At 47.7% G+C, this 19,007-nt stretch overlaps 6 protein-coding genes across 6 annotated transcripts; 3 read left to right on the top strand and 3 right to left on the bottom strand.

Moving 5' to 3' along the window:
- Positions 1 to 318: 318 nt before the first annotated feature.
- Positions 319 to 966, top strand: LTR84_011931 (uncharacterized protein; the record flags this gene model as incomplete). Its single annotated transcript, XM_064855458.1, has 1 exon — positions 319 to 966. One exon carries the CDS (start codon positions 319 to 321, stop codon positions 964 to 966), a length of 648 nt encoding a protein of 215 aa, XP_064699904.1.
- A 6,176-nt stretch (positions 967 to 7,142) lies between these two features.
- Positions 7,143 to 8,174, bottom strand: LTR84_011930 (uncharacterized protein; the record flags this gene model as incomplete). Its single annotated transcript, XM_064855457.1, has 2 exons — positions 7,143 to 7,476; positions 7,591 to 8,174. The coding sequence occupies 2 exons, from the start codon at positions 8,172 to 8,174 to the stop codon at positions 7,143 to 7,145; spliced, it is 918 nt and encodes a 305-aa protein (XP_064699903.1).
- Positions 8,175 to 8,736: 562 nt separating this feature from the next.
- Positions 8,737 to 9,541, top strand: LTR84_011929 (uncharacterized protein; the record flags this gene model as incomplete). Its single annotated transcript, XM_064855456.1, has 2 exons — positions 8,737 to 8,861; positions 8,908 to 9,541. The coding sequence occupies 2 exons, from the start codon at positions 8,737 to 8,739 to the stop codon at positions 9,539 to 9,541; spliced, it is 759 nt and encodes a 252-aa protein (XP_064699902.1).
- Positions 9,542 to 14,052: 4,511 nt separating this feature from the next.
- Positions 14,053 to 15,201, bottom strand: LTR84_011928 (uncharacterized protein; the record flags this gene model as incomplete). Its single annotated transcript, XM_064855455.1, has 2 exons — positions 14,053 to 14,788; positions 14,888 to 15,201. 2 exons carry the CDS (start codon positions 15,199 to 15,201, stop codon positions 14,053 to 14,055), a joined length of 1,050 nt encoding a protein of 349 aa, XP_064699901.1.
- A 526-nt stretch (positions 15,202 to 15,727) lies between these two features.
- Positions 15,728 to 16,339, top strand: LTR84_011927 (uncharacterized protein; the record flags this gene model as incomplete). The annotated part of the gene is made up of 2 exons (XM_064855454.1): positions 15,728 to 15,780; positions 15,877 to 16,339. The coding sequence occupies 2 exons, from the start codon at positions 15,728 to 15,730 to the stop codon at positions 16,337 to 16,339; spliced, it is 516 nt and encodes a 171-aa protein (XP_064699900.1).
- A 1,229-nt stretch (positions 16,340 to 17,568) lies between these two features.
- Positions 17,569 to 18,660, bottom strand: LTR84_011926 (uncharacterized protein; the record flags this gene model as incomplete). The annotated part of the gene is made up of 2 exons (XM_064855453.1): positions 17,569 to 18,561; positions 18,610 to 18,660. 2 exons carry the CDS (start codon positions 18,658 to 18,660, stop codon positions 17,569 to 17,571), a joined length of 1,044 nt encoding a protein of 347 aa, XP_064699899.1.
- Positions 18,661 to 19,007: the final 347 nt, after the last annotated feature.

Here is a 19,007-nt window from a genome sequence, read left to right as displayed (position 1 = left end):
AGTGCTGAGAAGTTTCCACCTCTCAAGCTAGTGGGTAAGAGGGGACTCAGAGCTAAACTCCAACCGACATCACTGCTGCATCCATCCAATCCATCACCACCATGTCGTACCGCTGTTGTGTTCGCATACTGAATGTCATGACGAACCCCCTCACACCCTTGAAGAAAAGCTCAATCCATCTTAAGCGATTTACTTGCCAGGAGTCGCTTCTGACCTCGCTTTCCATATTCCATCTGCCACTCCCGCCGTCAGGTCACCAAGTTGTTAGAGCTCTTAACGTACCTATTCACACAAGTGAACAACAAACAGCTCGCAAACATGGCCGTGGAAGGTTCCTTGCTTGCCCATTATCCCATGGACCAATTAACCCATCCGTGGCAGCTTCCATCCATTCCAGGGTACATGAGCATACCGGAAAATAACTTTTCAGACTTCAGAATATTTGAACCCAGCAAGATCGAAGCCTATTCGCCATCCCCAGCCCTCCTGCAGGCGATGATCCCGCAGTATGTCCAGCCTCGAGACACATACAAATCATCCTCCTCGAGCGAGTCCGTCGACTCAACACATAGCAGACACCCGTTGTTGGATTCGCTGTCGAGTTTCGTGTCACTCGATCGCCAACAGACCTTGCATCGCCTATCCCTCACGCCGACCGAATCAGACAACGACACATACCGACCCCGCAATACACCGGTCAGGCGGCGGAAAGCCACCAGGAGCCGGATTACGCCTCGGTCGAACAAGCACGCCAGGGAACTCGAGCTCAACCGGAAAGCGGCGACTAAATGTCGCAATCGACAGAAAAACTTTGTGGAAAAACTGCAAAAGAAATGCCGCTACGAGGAGGTAAAGATGCATGAGCAATCGACGCTGGTGCACGCCTTGCATGACGAGGTAGCCGTCCTTCGGAAAGAGGTAATGAGACAGAGTTTATGTGGATGTCAATCTCTGCCAGTGTTGTAAATAATCTTTTGAATCTTAATCAGGCCCTGATTATGATTAATTGTGAATCATTAACCCCCGATTCAATGATTAATTGCTGATTCATCGATTAAATGTCAATATCACCCACTATTTAATGGTTGATGGTCCTCAGCACCTTCCAGAGCCCCTGCAATGTCATCCGATGCCTCAAAGCCTCCCCCAAACTGCTCAATAGCTTTATCTATAGCCTGTGATGTTTCCAAAGCCGTAAAAACACTATGACTAAGCTTATTCTTCATCCAGCTCTTCACACATGGACGGCCGGCTCTTTATTGCGCTCGTCTCCACGTCTTCACGTATCGACCCAATGGAAACAGGCGTCGGTGAAGGCACTAAGAATTCCAGGGAGACAGGAAGGCGTGGGTGTCGACTAAGGTTAGCATTGCTTCCCGAAATTGCTACTAGAGGAAACATGCTTGCCCGTAAATTCTTGACTAAGCCATTTGCCGTTTGTTGGGTCAATACTTGGCATCAAGGAGGGATGATGAATGAGATCTCTGCCCCTTTCCACCTTTATGGTTACTGTTCTGCTTTATATGCAAACTCACTAGGCATTTGATCTCCAGGAGCCCATTTCCATGATTCAAAGCATTCCAAACGCTGAAGCAATGGCGCTTACTTTACCTGAGAAGGAGGCATTCTGGGCTGATCACAGGGTTTATTACCCACTTTGGTTAGTGCATCACGTGCTATGGCTTAACACGCGCTAGTCGTCTTGGCGCCATTAGCCGCTGGAGGTACAAAAGTGAAAATCGTGTGGAGAGTCTTTTGACCCTGCCAGCCATTAGTTGAAGCTCACCTCGATGACCATCTGTGAGCCCATCGTATTGTCGTATCTCCAGATGGTCGACGTCTTCATTGAATCCAGGATGAATCGAGTGTACATACAGCACTGTACTGTACACACGCAATACATTTTGACCCTCGATGAACAGAATCTCTTCCCCGCTCTCCCGTGGTAGAGAGCACGCACCATGCCCATCCACATGAACATGTTCGTGACCGTTCATGCGACCGGCCCTGTGTTTCAGAACCTGCAGGCCAGTTCCCCATGATCTTGTGGCCACGTTACCTCGTCCTCAGTAGGGGACAGCACGACAAACAGAGGGTGCGTGTCAGGGTCAGAGCGATGCCCCTGATGGGTGCCATTTTCTTCGATTTGGACATTGGAGGTTACTGGCGAAGCAGCTACAGGTACAGTACCATTCTAGAGAAAGATTTACGAATTTGCGACAGTCTTAATCTCCGTGTCGTTCAACGACCCCTACATACTGTAAGATAATGTCGCAAAGACCCTGCTCATAATTGTACCGAGCCAGCTGAACTATACTAAACGCCTTGTCAGCATTGTACTTTGCCTCAGTCACCACTATCCCCTTGCCGCCAGTTAGCCATCCAAGAAGTTTTAACGGCCTCCACTCGCACAGCAGTTCGCGTCGCTCATCAGGGGCGGAAATGTTACTCAGAAATTTCACTACACTTCCGTCGAGTCGTTGACTGCCATCCCAGTCTCCTCGAAACCATCTCTTCCGGCGAGCACCCTCCCCAAAAGAGCGGCAGGACGGAGAGAATGGTCGGACTCCGTTCCAGATTACCTGCGCTTCTCTGCCTCACAATCGTCGGTCTGAGAATGGCAACTACTGGAAGAACAGTGTCAGCCCTGGACATGATGTCGTGATGGTCGACTTTGAAGCCCTTTGCAAACTTCGTTGGGAAAGTCCACGAGAATTAGCACGGCGTCGCTCCAACAATGCTTGCTGGCGTGCACCATCTGCTAGCAAAGATAGAATATGAAGGGAAGATTGCTAGTGTGAAAGATGCCAAGATTTTGGTTGTTCACACATGAAATCGTGGTTCATGGAAAGAATGATTTTGCAGTAAGCGGTGGGTGGCACCGTTTGATTGGGTGGTGTTATGCCAAGGTATTGATTTATTTCGTTCTTAACATTCTCTCCTCCTTTCCTATCCTCGGATGGGGCAAGGAGGACGTATCGGCACCTGAGCCACTCATATTTTCCTAGCGACGGCCAGGAAGACATGCGGCCAGGATCAGTGGCTCCTCCTCCTCCTCCTGTTCGTCAAAAGTCACTTCAGCCTGGACTTCATCCTCGTCACTGACGCACCCTTGATCTTCTAAGCTCGCCAAGTCCCCGTCTCCACCATCCCCTGGCTTTATTGTCGGTTTCCTCTCCTCATTTTTGAAGATTGCTTGTTCTTCGATGTCGCTGTCATCGGTAATGTTGCCTGCTCTCTTAAGGCATTGAAGGACTCAACGCCACTATCCTCCAGCTTGACTGCCAGCTTCTCAACGCGCGGTGAAGCCCTGGCTTTTAGCAACGGGCGTGATGTCGCATTCTGATCATCATGAGCGTCCTCTACAGGATGGAGAATAACGTCGTCCTTGCAATTTTCCCGAGCGTTTCTCCTCCTCTCTCTTCTCTTCTCGAGCAACCCTCACCAGGCCTGTACCAACGCCTATGCAATAGCTATATTTTGCGTTTTTCTACCTTGGTCAGCAGCCGCGAATGCGTGGTCGAGGATTTACGGGCAAGCATATTTCCTCATATAGCAATTCACGAAAGAGAGGCAATAGTCGACCGGATGCTCGTGGCTTATGCCAAGGCTAAAGTCTTGAAGTCTCGCTTACTGGATTTAAGGTCTGTCCTAGAGTTTTACATCCTTGCAATGGCAGTCTTTCTGATTGCTCGTTAAATGTGAGTTTGCACGGAGGCAAATTCCAGCCACCAGTATCCCAAGTATTGTTAGGGAATCAGGAGCCAATGGGTGATCCGTTGGGGGGTTGAATGTTATGATAGCTTGCGGTCTAAATAGATGTGGGTAGTGATTTCAATCTACGCATCATTTCTATACTTTATCAATGCTCCCTCATCGACGCAGCCATATTATCAAGAAGCGACACCAAAGCCCACGCTCCAAGTCTGGCCAGGAATTGTTAGGGCTACGTACGTATTAATTTTGCTGCTCCCCTACAACAAGCATATCGTTCTGAACCACTTTACCGGTCCACAAATGATTCTGGCTGGCAGTGATGATTGCATGACGGCCACTCATGTTGTCCTTGTGCACTGGCCTTCTGTGGAGATGGTGCTGACTGAGTTCAACTCTTGGTTGTGACGTCTGGGAAAACAAGGAGCACCTTTTCATACCGCTAGCATACTGGAATATCATCATTGTAGAATGGAAAGCTCTTGAAAGCTTGAAAGAAGATGCAACTGGGTCATTCCCTATTCTCATGGATTTCCTTTAAGATTATATCAAGTGGAAGGGTGGAAGTTTTGCTTATTGGGGTCGGAAGCTGGGCCAGCTATTATCCCAACACAGGAATCCAGAGAAGACGGAACGTTTCGCAGTCATCGAGTATTGTGCCTTCTAAACACCCGCACCACTCTCCCTGCCCACTTTTTCAAGAGTAAATTGAGAATCCAATAATCTTTAGATTATATAAAACTTAAAATTACATTATAGGAAGGTTAAACCAAATATTACATAGATATATTTAACAAATAGAAAAGAAAAGTTAAAGCTAAATAAGTATAAATTAAATAAAATAAAGGCAGAGGCTTTATAATTAAACAGAAATTAAAAAAAATGAAAAAAAATAAAATATACTTAGCTGTAATTAGGAATGTGTAATTTAACAAGAATTAGCTTATTAAAGTTTAACCTACCCCTTAAAAAAAGATATATTAAGTCTAGTATAAGAATTATTAGAATAAAGAGTTTGATGATGGCTCTGATTTTTTAAATTTATGAAATTAAATTCAACATTTTTATTAAATAAATGTTAGAAACTAGGTTGCAGTGGCTCCAATAGAATATAGCGCTAGACCTATTTAGGTCTAGTAAATCGAGTAGAGAAGACAGTGGAAACGCTATCCTTAGTTGTGTTGATAAATGAATGACTTGTAGATTTCTATCTAAGTGAGTGACTATAGCTAGTATATATAGATAAATCGAAAGTACTATAGCTTTCCAATCTATTCTAATGATTATAAATCACTAGGTAAATCCTTGGTGATTTCTAATCAGTAGAAACTGTTAGAATAATAGAGAACTAAAGGATTGCGTTAGCTATTGTAGCTTTATAACGTTAGACTGAATTAGGATTAGATCCTAACGCCTAAATGCGTTAATTAGCCCACAGCGTAGCCTTATCACGTGATAAGGTTCTGTTGGAGCCTCGGAGGGCTCCCCGTGCGTAAGGCTGCTAGTTGATAGCAGTGCCTTCCTGACAATAAAACTTGTAAATAATTCTTTAGATATTGTAAATATGTATAATTAAATTTTGATTTATTAATATAAATCAATTGTTTAAATTATATATATTTTAATATTTTTCTTAAATATTTTCTTATTCGTCAAGTGACAGAGCACTGCCTGATGTTGGACCAGGCTCAAGAGCCCGTCATCACCCTGGTCATTGAGAATCTCAAAATCACATTACCTGAAAAGTCCGGGGACAATGGAATTGGATCGACCCAGGCTACCTACACCTCAGAGGGACCGAAAGAAGTTGTATGTAATCAGAGGTGATAGCTGTGGATGCATCAGCCTATCCGCTCAGCTACATAGGCATTTAAGCGACACTCAAGATACAGTTCTGAAAAATTTGCTCCTCTTTCTCGTCTTTCTAATTGGTCAGACTCTCTCAGCGCCTAGATCAATGTCGGTTCATGAATTGCGACGTGCCTCTTGGCAGTGCTACAGAGTGGATTGCAAGGTCTCTAGAGCTAGAGAGATGTTCCTGAGAGCGCACTGGGGAATGACGCCAAGCTTTATGACATCACAGGCGAAAATCTGTTCCTCTTCCTCACCGGCAAGGAGTTGGAGTACTGTATCGATCCGCTTTAGGACTCGTCCTCATGTCGCGAGAGTTCGGAGTGTGAAATGGCCGAGGTCTTTTACACTATCTGCTTGGTCAAGGAAAGGCCAGCAGCCTTTCTTACTTTAGAGGTGTAAGCTCGTCTGAGAAGTCGGGTAGAACACCACCGTATTTTCATTGTGTTCGCTGGTACTCTACTGGAAATGCGAGACCCGATGCTGAACGGACGCAGGATCAAGATTGATCGCGAACTGGTCATGTCTGAGATGAAAAACGAATCCTTTAGCTGGCCGAAGCTGCAAGAATCATAGTCACCTGTTTAGTGAATGAGCATGGGAAAGCATCTGGCTGAAGTGACCATCTATCTGTCCCCATCGCCTACACCTGAAAATCTCCATCTACAGGGCCAATGAATTTTGTTGACGGTCTTTTCGAGTACCCATTCCCCATCAATGCATTCCTCGTCAATGATCTGTATGAACATTCCACCTGCAGTGTTTCTTAGACACGCTCCAAAATCATTTTCCTTGTAACGAGAGCTGGGAGTGTTTATGGCCGCTTCAGGAAGTCCCCCATCCTCCACCATGGCTTTACAATACTTGTTTGAATTTTGCTCTCACCATGAGATTTCTGGTCAATGCTTTGCGGCTCTTGCAACAGCCTTGATTATCCCGTACCAAGGACGAATATACCAACTCCGTTTTCCAAAGCCATATGTAGACCCTCTTTTCGGAGGTATCCCTTTGTCCCCTCTCTTCAAATTAAGCTTTCAGAAGCAGGCCCAGCTTCTTCCGTTCTACATGTCCATCAGCTGCAACACTCAAGGCATAAGACCTCTTTTACATGGTCCTTTACGAACCAAGCGTACCTTGTAATCTAGTTGATTCATGATGGAAGGCGAATCGATCTCGCGTCACTTTGCTCTCCCACCTTCCCATGTCTTTTCATTGCCAATCTTCTCGATCTGTGACTTTTTCGGTTCCAGATTCATCGCCTATGTCAATCGCTTTAATGCCTTGCATTGCCTCGTAGGCCGCCGTGACTGCGGGCGAACGCCTCGAGGAGCAGAATTCTGTAGAGAGTCAAGGCTTTTGTCCAATGACAATGACCCTTGTGAATGAGATTAGTACATCCGAATACGCGAAGGTAATTTCAGCCTAGGGCATGGACTTACAAAGGATAATATAGATGATGTTGACGACTGTTGATCTCTTCAAAGGCTTCGATGCACGCATCATTGACCTGTTTCACAGACCACTAATTTCACGAATTAGGAGTCATGTGCGTCGATCAGAGATTTGCGCATTTACGTTCAAGTCCGGGTACAAATCTGCAATAACCATCCTTGGAGGCCAGTCTTGTAGAAGCGCTCGTAGAATCTTCCAACATCTTTTAATTTTGGATCGGTGGCCCACGACCCTAGCGGTAGTTTGAGTTTTCGCTCTTGAACATTCACGAAACCGGCTTGCTCCATCAATTCCTTCATACTCTTAGATATATAAAGGTCCCGTCCGGAGGCTAGCCCCATTTGCTTGGTGAATGTACAGAGCTCCTTGACTTTACTATGTACAAGGGCGGACTTGTCGTCGCATTGAGCGTTGATTTCTACTTCAATCTGTTCGATCCATCCACCGGAGCGCATATTCCTAGGAGTCATTAGCTGAAGAGTTAAGGAGATTAGGTGCTCAATTAGCGGTTAATAGGAAAGTAACAGTAAGTAATATGGTTAGAATGTGTTTGTAAGTTAAGATATGACTTACTCAAAGCATTGTGTGTACAGCTCAGGCCAGTCCTTTACTCCAAATAGTGACCTAATATGAACCAGATCGAATTTCATGGAAGGATTATCTAGAACCCATTCTTCAGTTGCATCCGACATAATGTAGGAACAGTTTGGATTAATAGATCGCTCGTGGGGAGTCGTGTCGATTCCCACAACCTTCGCATTTGGATATCGCTCAGCAACTCCTTCGGCCCATAGACCTAATCCCGATCCTACATCGGCAACACAACGAAGAGACGATTCAGGAATGGGAGATAGATAGTCCTTGTTGTCTAGAAGCAGTAGCATCATGTGGTGCATAAGGATCTCGTTTTCTTCCGAAACTGCATCGTAAGGAAAGGGGTGACCAGCTTTATAGTCGTGGTATCGACGGCCATGTTCGATCCTGAAGTTGTACGCAGATGAGGCTACCGAATAAATTGAGGCTGAATCAACTTCATCATCCAATCCAAATTGGACACGACCGTAGGACTCATCCACGGGAATAGTATTGGGGATGTATAGATTGTCCATGTCCATGTCCATGTCCATGTCCATGTCCATGTCCATGTCCATGTCCATGTTGCCATGAGGTGTGATCACAGCTCCTAGGCTTCATCGAAGACAATACAAAAGAAGTTGAGGAACGAGACAGGGGACGTAGTTTTTGCGATGCCAGGAGAGATTTAAGGCTAGTTGAGACGGTTGTCCGTTGAGAAGGTGGATGGTCGGATTTTTGTTTCGAGTGGGTACTGACTTAGTCGGGGATGAGGTTCAAATAAAGCGGTGGAAAATCACCCAAATTGGGAACGAGGGGTCGAGAGCACTCTACCGAGTGATCTCTGACATTTTGACTATGAATCCAGATGCACCTTTCCCAAACTCCCAAACTCAAGATTCACGACCATGCTCAGCTCATCTTGCCTGCCAGGCGATCTAACCCTCGCTGACGCGTTGTCCTTCCCAGATGAATGGACCTTGCCGGATTCTTCCAGATCTATAGTCGTATCGTCCGTGCCAGCGCTTCCCCAAAGACAGGGTCCGTTTCCTACTTCACCATCAGCCCCAGGCTTTTCTTGACATCTGGACTTGTAACATTTGGCGTTCTACTGTTGAAATATGTGATTACCCGAGAGGAACTTCGATGAAGTCTCTCCTCTGGATCGCCATCTGGGGTGCGTCATCCAAATCCCAAAAATACACGACATTGAAGAGATTAAAAGTTGAAGGTCACGTCTTGGTCCGCTTTGAAAGAAGCAGACGAGGAACGTGAGGCAGAACAAGATCACTATCAACTCAATGTGTTAAATGATAGCCCAAAATCAACGGAGCTTCCAGAGCAAATTCTCATCTTCGACATACAGTTCAATCGGAGCCTGAAAATATATACTATTGCGAGCGTCCAGAACAGCATTCCCCCATGGCATGACCTTGACTCAGAGCCGGACTTCACGTTACAGAATGAGACTTCCACACGGGGCGACTTTGTGACTGTCAAGCTCTACGATAAAAGCGATTCGGATGGCGACATCGCGCACATTGACGATGTCAAGGCTCTCCCGAGCCCGGATCAACGAAAGCTTGTGCTTCTTAGTTGGGTCTACCCTTACAATGGGACATACCATGGGAGCAATTATATGCAGATTGTTCTGTGGGATACCATCGGCAGTCACGCAGCTACGGAACAAGTGCAAGGTATCTGCCACGACCAGTTTTATAATGCCTGCGGAGGGGTCAAACTTTGTGGTAAAAAGCAAGCGGACGTGTGGCAGAAAAGAAAAGATGAAAAAACTCAACTTCGCCGGGGGCGAGCCCTTCCTCTACCCCAAGTTCTTGGGCAGTCTGGTGGACTATTGAAAGGATACCCTGAAGCTGCACTCCATCTCCATCGTCACAAACGGCAGCTTGGTCATCAAGGCATTCCTGTCGAAGCATGGACATCAAATTGACATCTTGGCCGTATCGTGTGACTTATTTGACGAAGAGACCAACGTCGCAATTGGCAGGGGCGCTGGAAATCTGGTCGAAAAACTATACCAGATTGCCGAGTGGTGCCGAGAATTGGGCATCATGTTCAAGTTGAACACCGTTGTCTGCAAGCTGAACGTCAGTGAGGACATGAACCAGCATATCTCCAAACTTCAGCCATTCCGGTGGAAATGCTTCCAGGTTTTACTGGTCGCAGGGGAGAATGATTCGAAGCAGACATTGCGAGACGTCCGGAAATTCATGACCACGGATCAGGAATTCGATGAATTTTGCGGAAGGCATCAGCAACAGGCGTGCATAGTGCCGGAGCCCAATAGATTGATGGCAAAGTCGTACCTGATCTTGGACGAGTACTTACGATTTCTTGACCGAGATGGCCGCTAGCCGTCCACGCCAATCCTCCAAGTAGGCGTGCAGCAGGCATTGTCAGAAGTATTTTTGGATGAGGACAGCTTTTACGAGCGAGGTGGCGTCTACGACTGGAAACGCTCCACCATCACCAATTGTGCCTCCAATGGTCATATGGATTGGTGACTGGCTGAGAATCATGTGATCAGAGAAGCAACTTTGCACAAAGTCCGTAGGAAGGAACCAATTATATCTGTGGCCAACAAGTTTTGCTTGTCTTGTGGCTTGCACATCACAACGTACAACCTAGACTGTGCCAGCTTCAGGCATTAGTGCAGCTAATACATGCAGCTTGATAGTGGATCGAACATATTCACGCTTGCAAATCTCAAGCATGCAACTCGACTTGCGTAAGCATCATGGATTTCTGAACGAAGCTTCAGCACTCATCGCTACTGCAATCGCGTTCGTCTGCGAGACGATCTCCATAATTTCTTCCGTTTTCTGCGCCCGGGATAGTAACTCTTGCGATAGTCTTTCCTCGTCCTCATTGACGTGCCTTTTTTTGATCGCACGTTGTATCTCCAGCACTTTTCGGCTCATTTGCGTCATTGCTGCCTGTATCTCCAGTATTTGTTGAGTCGTCCGCCCACAAGCAAGTTCCCCTGCCTTAATCTGTCCTCGAAGCTCCTGAGCCCTTTATGGATGCCCATCCTGCTGCCCTCTAAGTTCCTCCGCTCGGGCTCTCAACCTGCTCAGCCGCCGAACTCTCTCCACGGCACCGCCAGATTGTGTCTGAGAAATTGGCTGGCTCATGCCAGTGGGCGAATCAGTGGTTTCGGACTTCAGCGAGTCGCTTGTTAAACCATGTGCACTTTTTGCTATTATTTTGTCAGCCCAGAGCCTGCACCTAGTCCCACCACTTCAGCCATCAGATAACTCGTCTGCCGTAATTGAGTGATGAAATGTGACAAGAAGCGATCTTGTCCGCAACAGCTTGCTGTCAATCGCCAAATTCCTACCACGAGCTGCTGATTTGAGGTCAGGATGAGGCTGTGAACACACAGCTGTAAGGCAGATGTATATGCGGGATTTCAAAGCAGATGTGGGTATCTGCAAATGATGTGAAAGCTTCGAGACTTGCCCTCTTCCACGCACGGCCCGTCCCCCACTTCCGACAAATTATCGCATGAGCCAATTAAAGTGATTGTTGCATTGCGCCTCCTGATGGCACTCGCACCCAAGTGCAGTACGCGGCAAACCACTACTCGCTCCAATAGCTTGTCTCAGGTTTTACCGCAGGGGTGAATGTTAGATGAATAGCCAATTGGAGGTCGATGTGACCGAAAAAGACGTATCGCCCCAAATTTTGTTCCCTCCTAGCGTGGAAGCAGAATTACCTACCATTTGATAGCATCATAAGTCTAATAAAAAGAGAATGGAACATCTTGCGAGAATGCTTCGGAGGAGGTTACAGTACTAATGGAATCACTGCACTCTAACTGCTGATTGTCCCTTTGCTACCCCTTCTGCCTCTAAGAAACGAACGAGTACTTTCGTGGACAAGCTTGACGTCAACTTTTTGTTAGGTAAGGGGCTCAAATGCCCCACATCCGTCTAACACTCCACTGGGGCGCTTGCACAAACCGGTGTGACAGTCTACCACGTTTTACCTGTGATCGTACTATTGTTTCTCCATTCCCTTCTGAGCATCCCTGATGACCATGGGATCTTCTATCTCACGTGATTGGTAGGTGAATTTTCTTACAAAAGAATTTTTCTCAGTCCTTTTCTGAGCTGCAAGGGCCAATCAACCTTTTAAGAGGAAAAGACCATTGTTCAAATTTCAATTGCTAAGAATGGATGTAGAAGCCACCGCAGCAAACGAAAATACTTTGAGACAGGCATCTGAAACTTTACGTAACAGACATCTACCCCAAAACCCACTCGTCCCAGACCCCCACAAGGAAAATGCGGTTTTCGATCATTTCAACCAGCGTCGAGATGACTTGGGAAAAGACTATTGCATCCTACTGAGTTGGACTTCTAACAGTAGCACTTACCTTGTGGATATCCCTGTTGCCGACCCCGACAACGAAAGCAATGCCATTAAAGACATGAGGCGTCAATACTACGAATGTCGGGGCTGGTGGAGGCAACATATAGCCCGCCAGGAGGTCAAAGTGGTTGACGTAATTATTTACCACTTTCATCAGCAGATTGACAAATAACAACAAGCAGATTCAGGTCGTCGGCACTATCAACCGCAATACTATGATGGCTCACGTGGTTCCAATCGATATCTCGCTTTTACGGCACGAGCTGCAAGAGTCCTTGAATGATTGTTTGCAGAAGTGCCCACCGGCCGAGGAGCGCTGGATGAAATATCCCGATATATGTGAGGAGGACCATACTACTGGAAAATGGCAGCATAGCGATGTCGACTGTCTCGTGGGTCAAGAACCATTCGTACAATGCTCGGTAGCATCGGCAGAGTACTACCGTCGCCGTTTGAAGAATACCCAAGGTCTATGGTTCTTACAGGCATGCTGGTGTAATGCCTTGTTGGCGCGTCAGCAAAAATGCCTTAATCTGATGTTTGAGCCCGATCTAATCCGTCCGTATGGGTACGTGTGATCATCGTATTGTGTTGCTCTTGCATTAACCGAGCTAGTGATTTCAAACTCGAGCCCCAATACCGAAGTCAGCCACGTGATACGATCTTCCGGGGAGTCCACGTCACCGACCGATTATGCTTGCAGCGGATGACCGACATCATCGTCCTTTTGTCCGTGATCTTGGTGCTGATTACGACACTAACCGGGATTTTCTGTGGGGGGTGGGACACGGCTTTCGCAGCAGGAAGTCTATTTGCCACCTGGGCGTCATTGATACTAGGTGTTGTGTGCTACTTTAGCGTGCGGTAACCCTACCTCGAAATGGCCAGTGTCAAACCCAAGAGCAACTCACTGTCGCCCGGGATGACCCTGGCACCTGAACGCCGAGTCTTAGTCAATGATAACCCCGGCCAACTTATCTGAAATCTCTGAATTTCCAGCTAGCATGTGTTGGGATGGTTGCATTCTGGTCTTTTATGTTGATAAATTTGGGCGTTGATGAGGGTGGTGAGCTGTGTCGTGCACGTACATCTTGGTGTGGCGATATCGGTTCTGCGAAATCCTTAGCGTATGATGCATTACAGAGGACAGGTAACTGAGATTACATGGCAGCATGGCCACACTGTTATACACTCTCGCCTGGTACCCTTCCGAAGCGAAAACTCTACCTTTCACCTACTCAACGATCAATCGTCCTTAACTTGCCTTGAAACTCTGCTAGCATCGCAAAAATTAGGTACTCCGTCTCGTTGCTCAGCCTCTCTACACCAATGGTGGCTAGTGATTGAAGGAAAGGACAGAACTGGGTGGCCTGGCCCCAGGAGCTGGCCTGAGCCATTAGTGTAAGTGGTCCAGGCGAATGTTTTCGGTCATCCAGGGAAAAATTAGTCCACCAACCAAAGTCGCCTACCTCTATTGTCGAAAGGAGGCCTATATTAACTCAGATTGGCCAGCTCCTAAGGCCATCCCGCTTAGAATCGAGTACTGTCGCATTTTAAGCTAATCAAGTACCGAGTAACCCTGTTTTAGGATAGATCTCGGCATTAACCGAGCCTTCTCGGCAGGTAAAAGTGGGAAACTACATCCAAAAGCGGTGGCATCCGGTGCCAAATCTAGAGGATGATGTCGGCGCAACTTGTGTCGACCTACAAAGCAGGGACGGAAAACCAGAGGAAGATCGAAGCGTTCTATTCGCCAATTAGGTGCAAGGATGTACAATGGGCGGTCGATACCACGAGCAGCAGCTTCCAAGAATACAGCAGACCTTGAGACGGACGAGCTGCAATGCATCCCTTCAACCTTTCCAATAGCGTGTAACACATCAGCCTCGTTCCTGTAACTTTTGCATCAATTTGTGCACAAACGACCAAGGTCTGCAGATGTCTCGTATCCAGATTTTCAGGGACACAAGATCGGTTAACCAACGTCAAGATGAACCGAAAATTTTGGGCGGTGCCAAGCGCGACCTTGTTCGCCTTGTTCTTTGCCTAGTATGGGTACATCGGTCAAGGCTGAAAGCGGCTCTGAAAGGTTGGCCTCCCGTAGTTTCGCAAGATTGACTCGATGAACAGGTCATTCTCGCCACAGTTTTTCATCGGCCCATCTGCTGCTTCTTGCCGCACTGTAAGAAGACTCGCTTTCAGAAAGTCGGGAATGTCACTTTGTTTTTGGAACTTTTTCTTCTCTGCGTGGTCTTCGGGAACCACTCCGCTCAACAGCCTGAATATCACGCATCCGGCCGACCAGATGTCTACGAGGTGCGAGTACTCGGATGATTCAGCATCATCAGACCTACTCAGGCTGATTTCGGGCGCGATATATCCCTTTGTTCCTCCATATGTATCCACGACCGTGCGGGCCGTTACCCCTTGGAGAAGCCGAAATCCGCAAGTTTGATCCACCAACGAGGACCCTCCCTTTGGATTAAAATGTTCTAGGTAACGCTTAGCATCTTGACAGAGAGAGTGGTAGGTGTCATGCCAGGGTAAGACGAGTCCACGCACCTCAGGCTTCAGATCGCGGTGAATGAAATTGTCTTCATGCATATATTTCAGAGCCGTCAACATTTGGGAAGCAATCTCGATAACACCATCTTCTGCGAGCTTCCCACCGTGGTTCTCCACCCATTTCCCGAGATTTCCACGTGGAATATCCTCCATGACCAGTGTGACCTTGGCAAGGTTTGCAGATTCGTACCAGCCATGAAAATAAACGAAAAGCCCAGTATCCTGATACTTCGGCCTGCAATCAGCAAGGCTCTTTAGTCATCGACACGAGAAATTTCAGATGCTCACACGCAACTTTGAGAAGTGGATCAAAGCCCTTAGCTCTGGCTTTCACCCATCGTTTTGGGGGCCACCTCTCTGCCCCGACTGGATCTTTGCTCTGTCGATGACTTTGACCACTCTTGTGCCCTTGTCGTCGACCCTCTTATCTTCTTTCCATCTTTCTCGATACACAACACCATATGCGCCGAACCCCAAGTCATCTCTGTCGCGCCACCATTTTCTCTCCACTCGGGGGGTTTTGAGCCCCAAGTGGACTAGGTCAAGGACATTCACCAACTCACGATCATAAGGCTCGTCTGAAGTCGCGATGATCAGCTTCAGATTGTTCGCCTCCTCTTCAGCCTCGTCTTCGGCCACGTCGGTCATTAGTCTCAGGCCTGATGTCACTGGGCTTCGCCGAAGGAAGGCAAGGACACCGAAAAGCTTTCGAGGTGAGGTCCGCCATCTGGCACAGGACACTATTCCCAAACCGGATCTCAGGGGCTGGACTGGCGGGTAACTTGGAACGATTCTCCGCGCCCTTGCCTCCCAAAGTGACTGTCTGTTTTATTTTCAACTGCGGGGTAATTTCTGTGGCTTGAGTCTGGCCGCCTTGGGAGTGCACAATTTCTGCAGAGTTGGCGTGTCACGTCAGCTCCATCCACTCCCGTACATGAGAAATATGAGAACAATTGCTTAAGCTTGGGGCCAAGATACACGACTGTCCGAGATGGCCGGATCCAAGAAACCCAAAGACAGGACCAATGGATAGCGGGGCCGTTGAGGCTCAGCAGTGCCCCCGCTTTGTCCCCTTCCCTCTTTACCTACTCTCTCCGCTGCCCGGTGCCATAAGGGTGTTTTTGTCGCTCTGTGCAGGCTTTGGCGGAAACACTTTCCAGAGCTCCGGCCCGAAATGGATCCCGGAACTGCAATGGCAGTTCTTGCCACCGTCGACTTGGTCATCAAGTAAGGGCTCTTATCGTCTTCGCTATTAAAGATGTGTTCTGCTGCTCATCAATCTAGATAAGGAGAGAAAGTCGTGAATTGGTGTCAAGCCTACAGCCGCGCAGAAGAAGATCTGAGCGAACTTGTTGTTCGCCTCGAAAATCGGTGGTTCAAAGTTAAGATTCAGGTTGCATTCCTGAAAGAATGGAGAAAAGAGATGCCTCCGGATCTTCTTGTCATCGAGGCAAAGACAGTGAAAATCCTCGAGCAGAAATTGGAGAAGGCCGAATGGATTGTGAAGGGTCTGTTTCCCAAAGCGGAGCCCAAGCCTACAGAAGCAGAGGCTCAAGCTGCTGTGCCCAATCCTAGTGAGCTTCCTGCACTTAATACGCACTCTAGCTTGCTCTCGGTGGTCACAGCTGCCTTCAACCATATGGGCCCAAAGCCAAAGAAGCGTCTGCAAAAGAGGAGCAAAGCCAAGTACGCCTTCTACGAACAATCCTTAAATCGCCTGGTCGAGAGCATCAAAGATTGGCAGGGCGAGTTTGACCCAACGTGGTACCATATTCTAAGCCTCTGAGAGGAGAGTCTGAAGAGGAAGACGACCCTCCAATCTATCGCCCCACCCGTTAGCAATCTACCCGGAACACCAAGAATTGGAAGCACTGTAGCCCTTGTTGGTAGTCAGGAGGCTGCTCCAACGGCCGCTGCGAGTGTTACTGGGTCGGATACAGGTAGGGTTCTTCCTTCTGGCGCCGGTCAGGCAGGATTGGGACTACCTACTGGACAGATCGAGTTTCTGGAAGATCTACAGTCCATCACATCCGAGCGATGGCCAATCTTATTCTCTTCGGCCGTGGTCACGTTCCAAAATAACATGGAAAGGGTAGTGCAGAAGTCCTTACTTCTCGCGTTCCAACTTTCTCCACACAGTCGTGCTTGCATAAATCACCTCCGTCCTGGTAGCAAAAGGACAATTGTCCTCCAGGGGTCCTGCCGGCATAAGTCTGACTTCCGCACCCAATTTCTAGGCCGCATGACCATATTTAACCAAGTATGGCTCCTTAGCCAAATCGCTCAACAATCAAGGCTTGAAGTATCCACGCTGCCAGCACGCGGCAAGCCAATATCGACAATGAAAATCGCCTCCCGACGCTCCTGACCTGAATTTGAATCAGGTGTGGACCACTCCAGTGCCGTTGGTTTGATGGTTTGCGTCCTTCGATCCAGTCTCCGACAGTTGACTATGCATGCCGATGAAGGAAGACTACGTACAGTCAGCGTTATCGGGGAAAGTACAGTATCATCAATTGAACTGGTATCCTTTCACTACTATGGATAAGTCAACGCACCTAACTTCATGTATAGTCCGCATTTCGCATCCAGAAGTAGCGGCATCATGGGTGATTGGGATTGCCTCATCCAGGCAGTGACTTGGCCCGAAAAGTGGCCATGATGGGGCCGAACCAAGTGCAGGAGAAGAGAGAAGAGATAGGCAACAAACCGAGCGGCTAACTCGAGAAGGGCAAGAAGAAAGCCGTAGAAGCGAAGGTGGAAGGAGGGAAAATGACCAATGAATCAAGGTCACGATGAATAGGCCACAGTGGGCTTCTTTTCCTTGTATATCTTTGTTTCGATGATACCGTTTCTCAATCCCTGCCGTTGTTGATATAATTTCCTTCCCCATCCATCGATCTCAATCCCAGATCGATGCGCAGTAAGAGATTTCCCTCGTACGACAAACAAATCTACGCACTTGGACAGACTCTCTGCTAGGTTCATTCGCGAGAGATTCGTGAAATCTTCTTCTCATGCAGGTCCTTCTGGTTGCCAGTTCCCAGCTTTCCTACCACAAATGAAATAAAAGTTCAAGTATGTGTGCAGCCTCGGGTTAAGCAACTCACCCTTGACTTTACTAACGATATTCTTGGTCTCTTCCGCCGTATATTCCAATACCCTGGTGAATAAAGCGAGCGAGAGAGGCTCAACTGAGTCCAACCACTGCATAAGGGAATATTTTCCAAGTTCCTTAAACTTCCTTCCTCTGGCCCATGGTCCAGTAGGCACCTTGAAGATCTCTTCTTGAACATCCACGAAGCCTGCATCTTCCATATACTGCTTGAGAATATTGGCTGTAGTGAGATCCCTACCGAATCTTCTACTCGCTTCGGTCATTAGTGCTTGCCAATGTTTTAGGTTGGGTGCCTCATCCATGCTGCCATCGTAGTCATAGATGTGAAAATAGACTTCTTGGATTTCTAGCCAGCCGCCAGGCTTAAGATTATTAAATGACTGCGTGAATAACCCAGGCCAGTCTGCGATACTCCCGCAAAGCGCTCGACCGTGAATGTAGTCGAAATGCTCCATTTGAGAATAATTCCATTCACTCTCGATATCGTCCACGTAGAATTTGCAGTTAGGAGGGACCCAATTTGGTTGAATCGGGCTCAGATCAACACCAATCACGAGTGACTGCGGAAGGTCGTCTGCAAATTGAATAGACCACAGTCCGGTGCCGCAACCGAGATCTAAGACTCGCTGGGGTGATATCTGCTGCAACGGAGAACGAAATAAAGCGCCGTCGAGAACTAAGATGAAGATATGATGTAGCATACCGAGTCGACCTTGCTCTTGTTCGTCGTTGGGCAGATAGTACTGGCCTTCTCGGTATGCATGGTAGCGTCGACCGTTTTCGTATCGGTAATTTAGGACCGAGCTGGCCAAAGAAGCTGACATATTGCTATCGATTAGTTCACTATAGGCGGAGTCGGCGTCGTCGGAAACAGGCTCCAGAACATGTAACTATGGTTGACGTTGAGAACAGCAAGAAAACAAGTAAGGAGCACGTACATCTTCGGCCGACTCCGTGGCATCTGCCGGATGAGGTTCTGGATGAGACATGAGTACGGTTTCAAGTATGGGACACACAATATCCGATTGGTGTCCGAAGTGAGTGACCTGGTACAAATTTTCGCATGGAGGGGATCAAAAGAGCGACAATAAGTTAGCAGTGATGGGAAAAGAGTGCGGGATGATGTGCAACATGCTCGGGGTGGCATGGAAATCAAAAACCACTGCTGCTTGCATCAGGAATGATTAGGTGTGGACATGTGACGAAGTCGGAACTGGAAAGCTTAGCCGGTTGCAAGACGCCAGCTTGGGAAGTGTATGACTTTAAAAAGTTTCAGCTGGATTGGTCCCAAGGAGTCGCCTAAACCCCTGCTGAAAATCTAGGCGACGGATGGGGA

The sequence above is a fragment of the Exophiala bonariae genome, assembly GCF_035927105.1.
Source record: "Exophiala bonariae strain CCFEE 5792 chromosome Unknown scaffold_60, whole genome shotgun sequence".
In the NCBI taxonomy this organism is placed as follows: Eukaryota; Fungi; Ascomycota; class Eurotiomycetes; order Chaetothyriales; family Herpotrichiellaceae; genus Exophiala; species Exophiala bonariae.
Note: the sequence above shows the minus strand (reverse complement) of the source record. Positions and strands in the feature narration are given on the sequence as shown.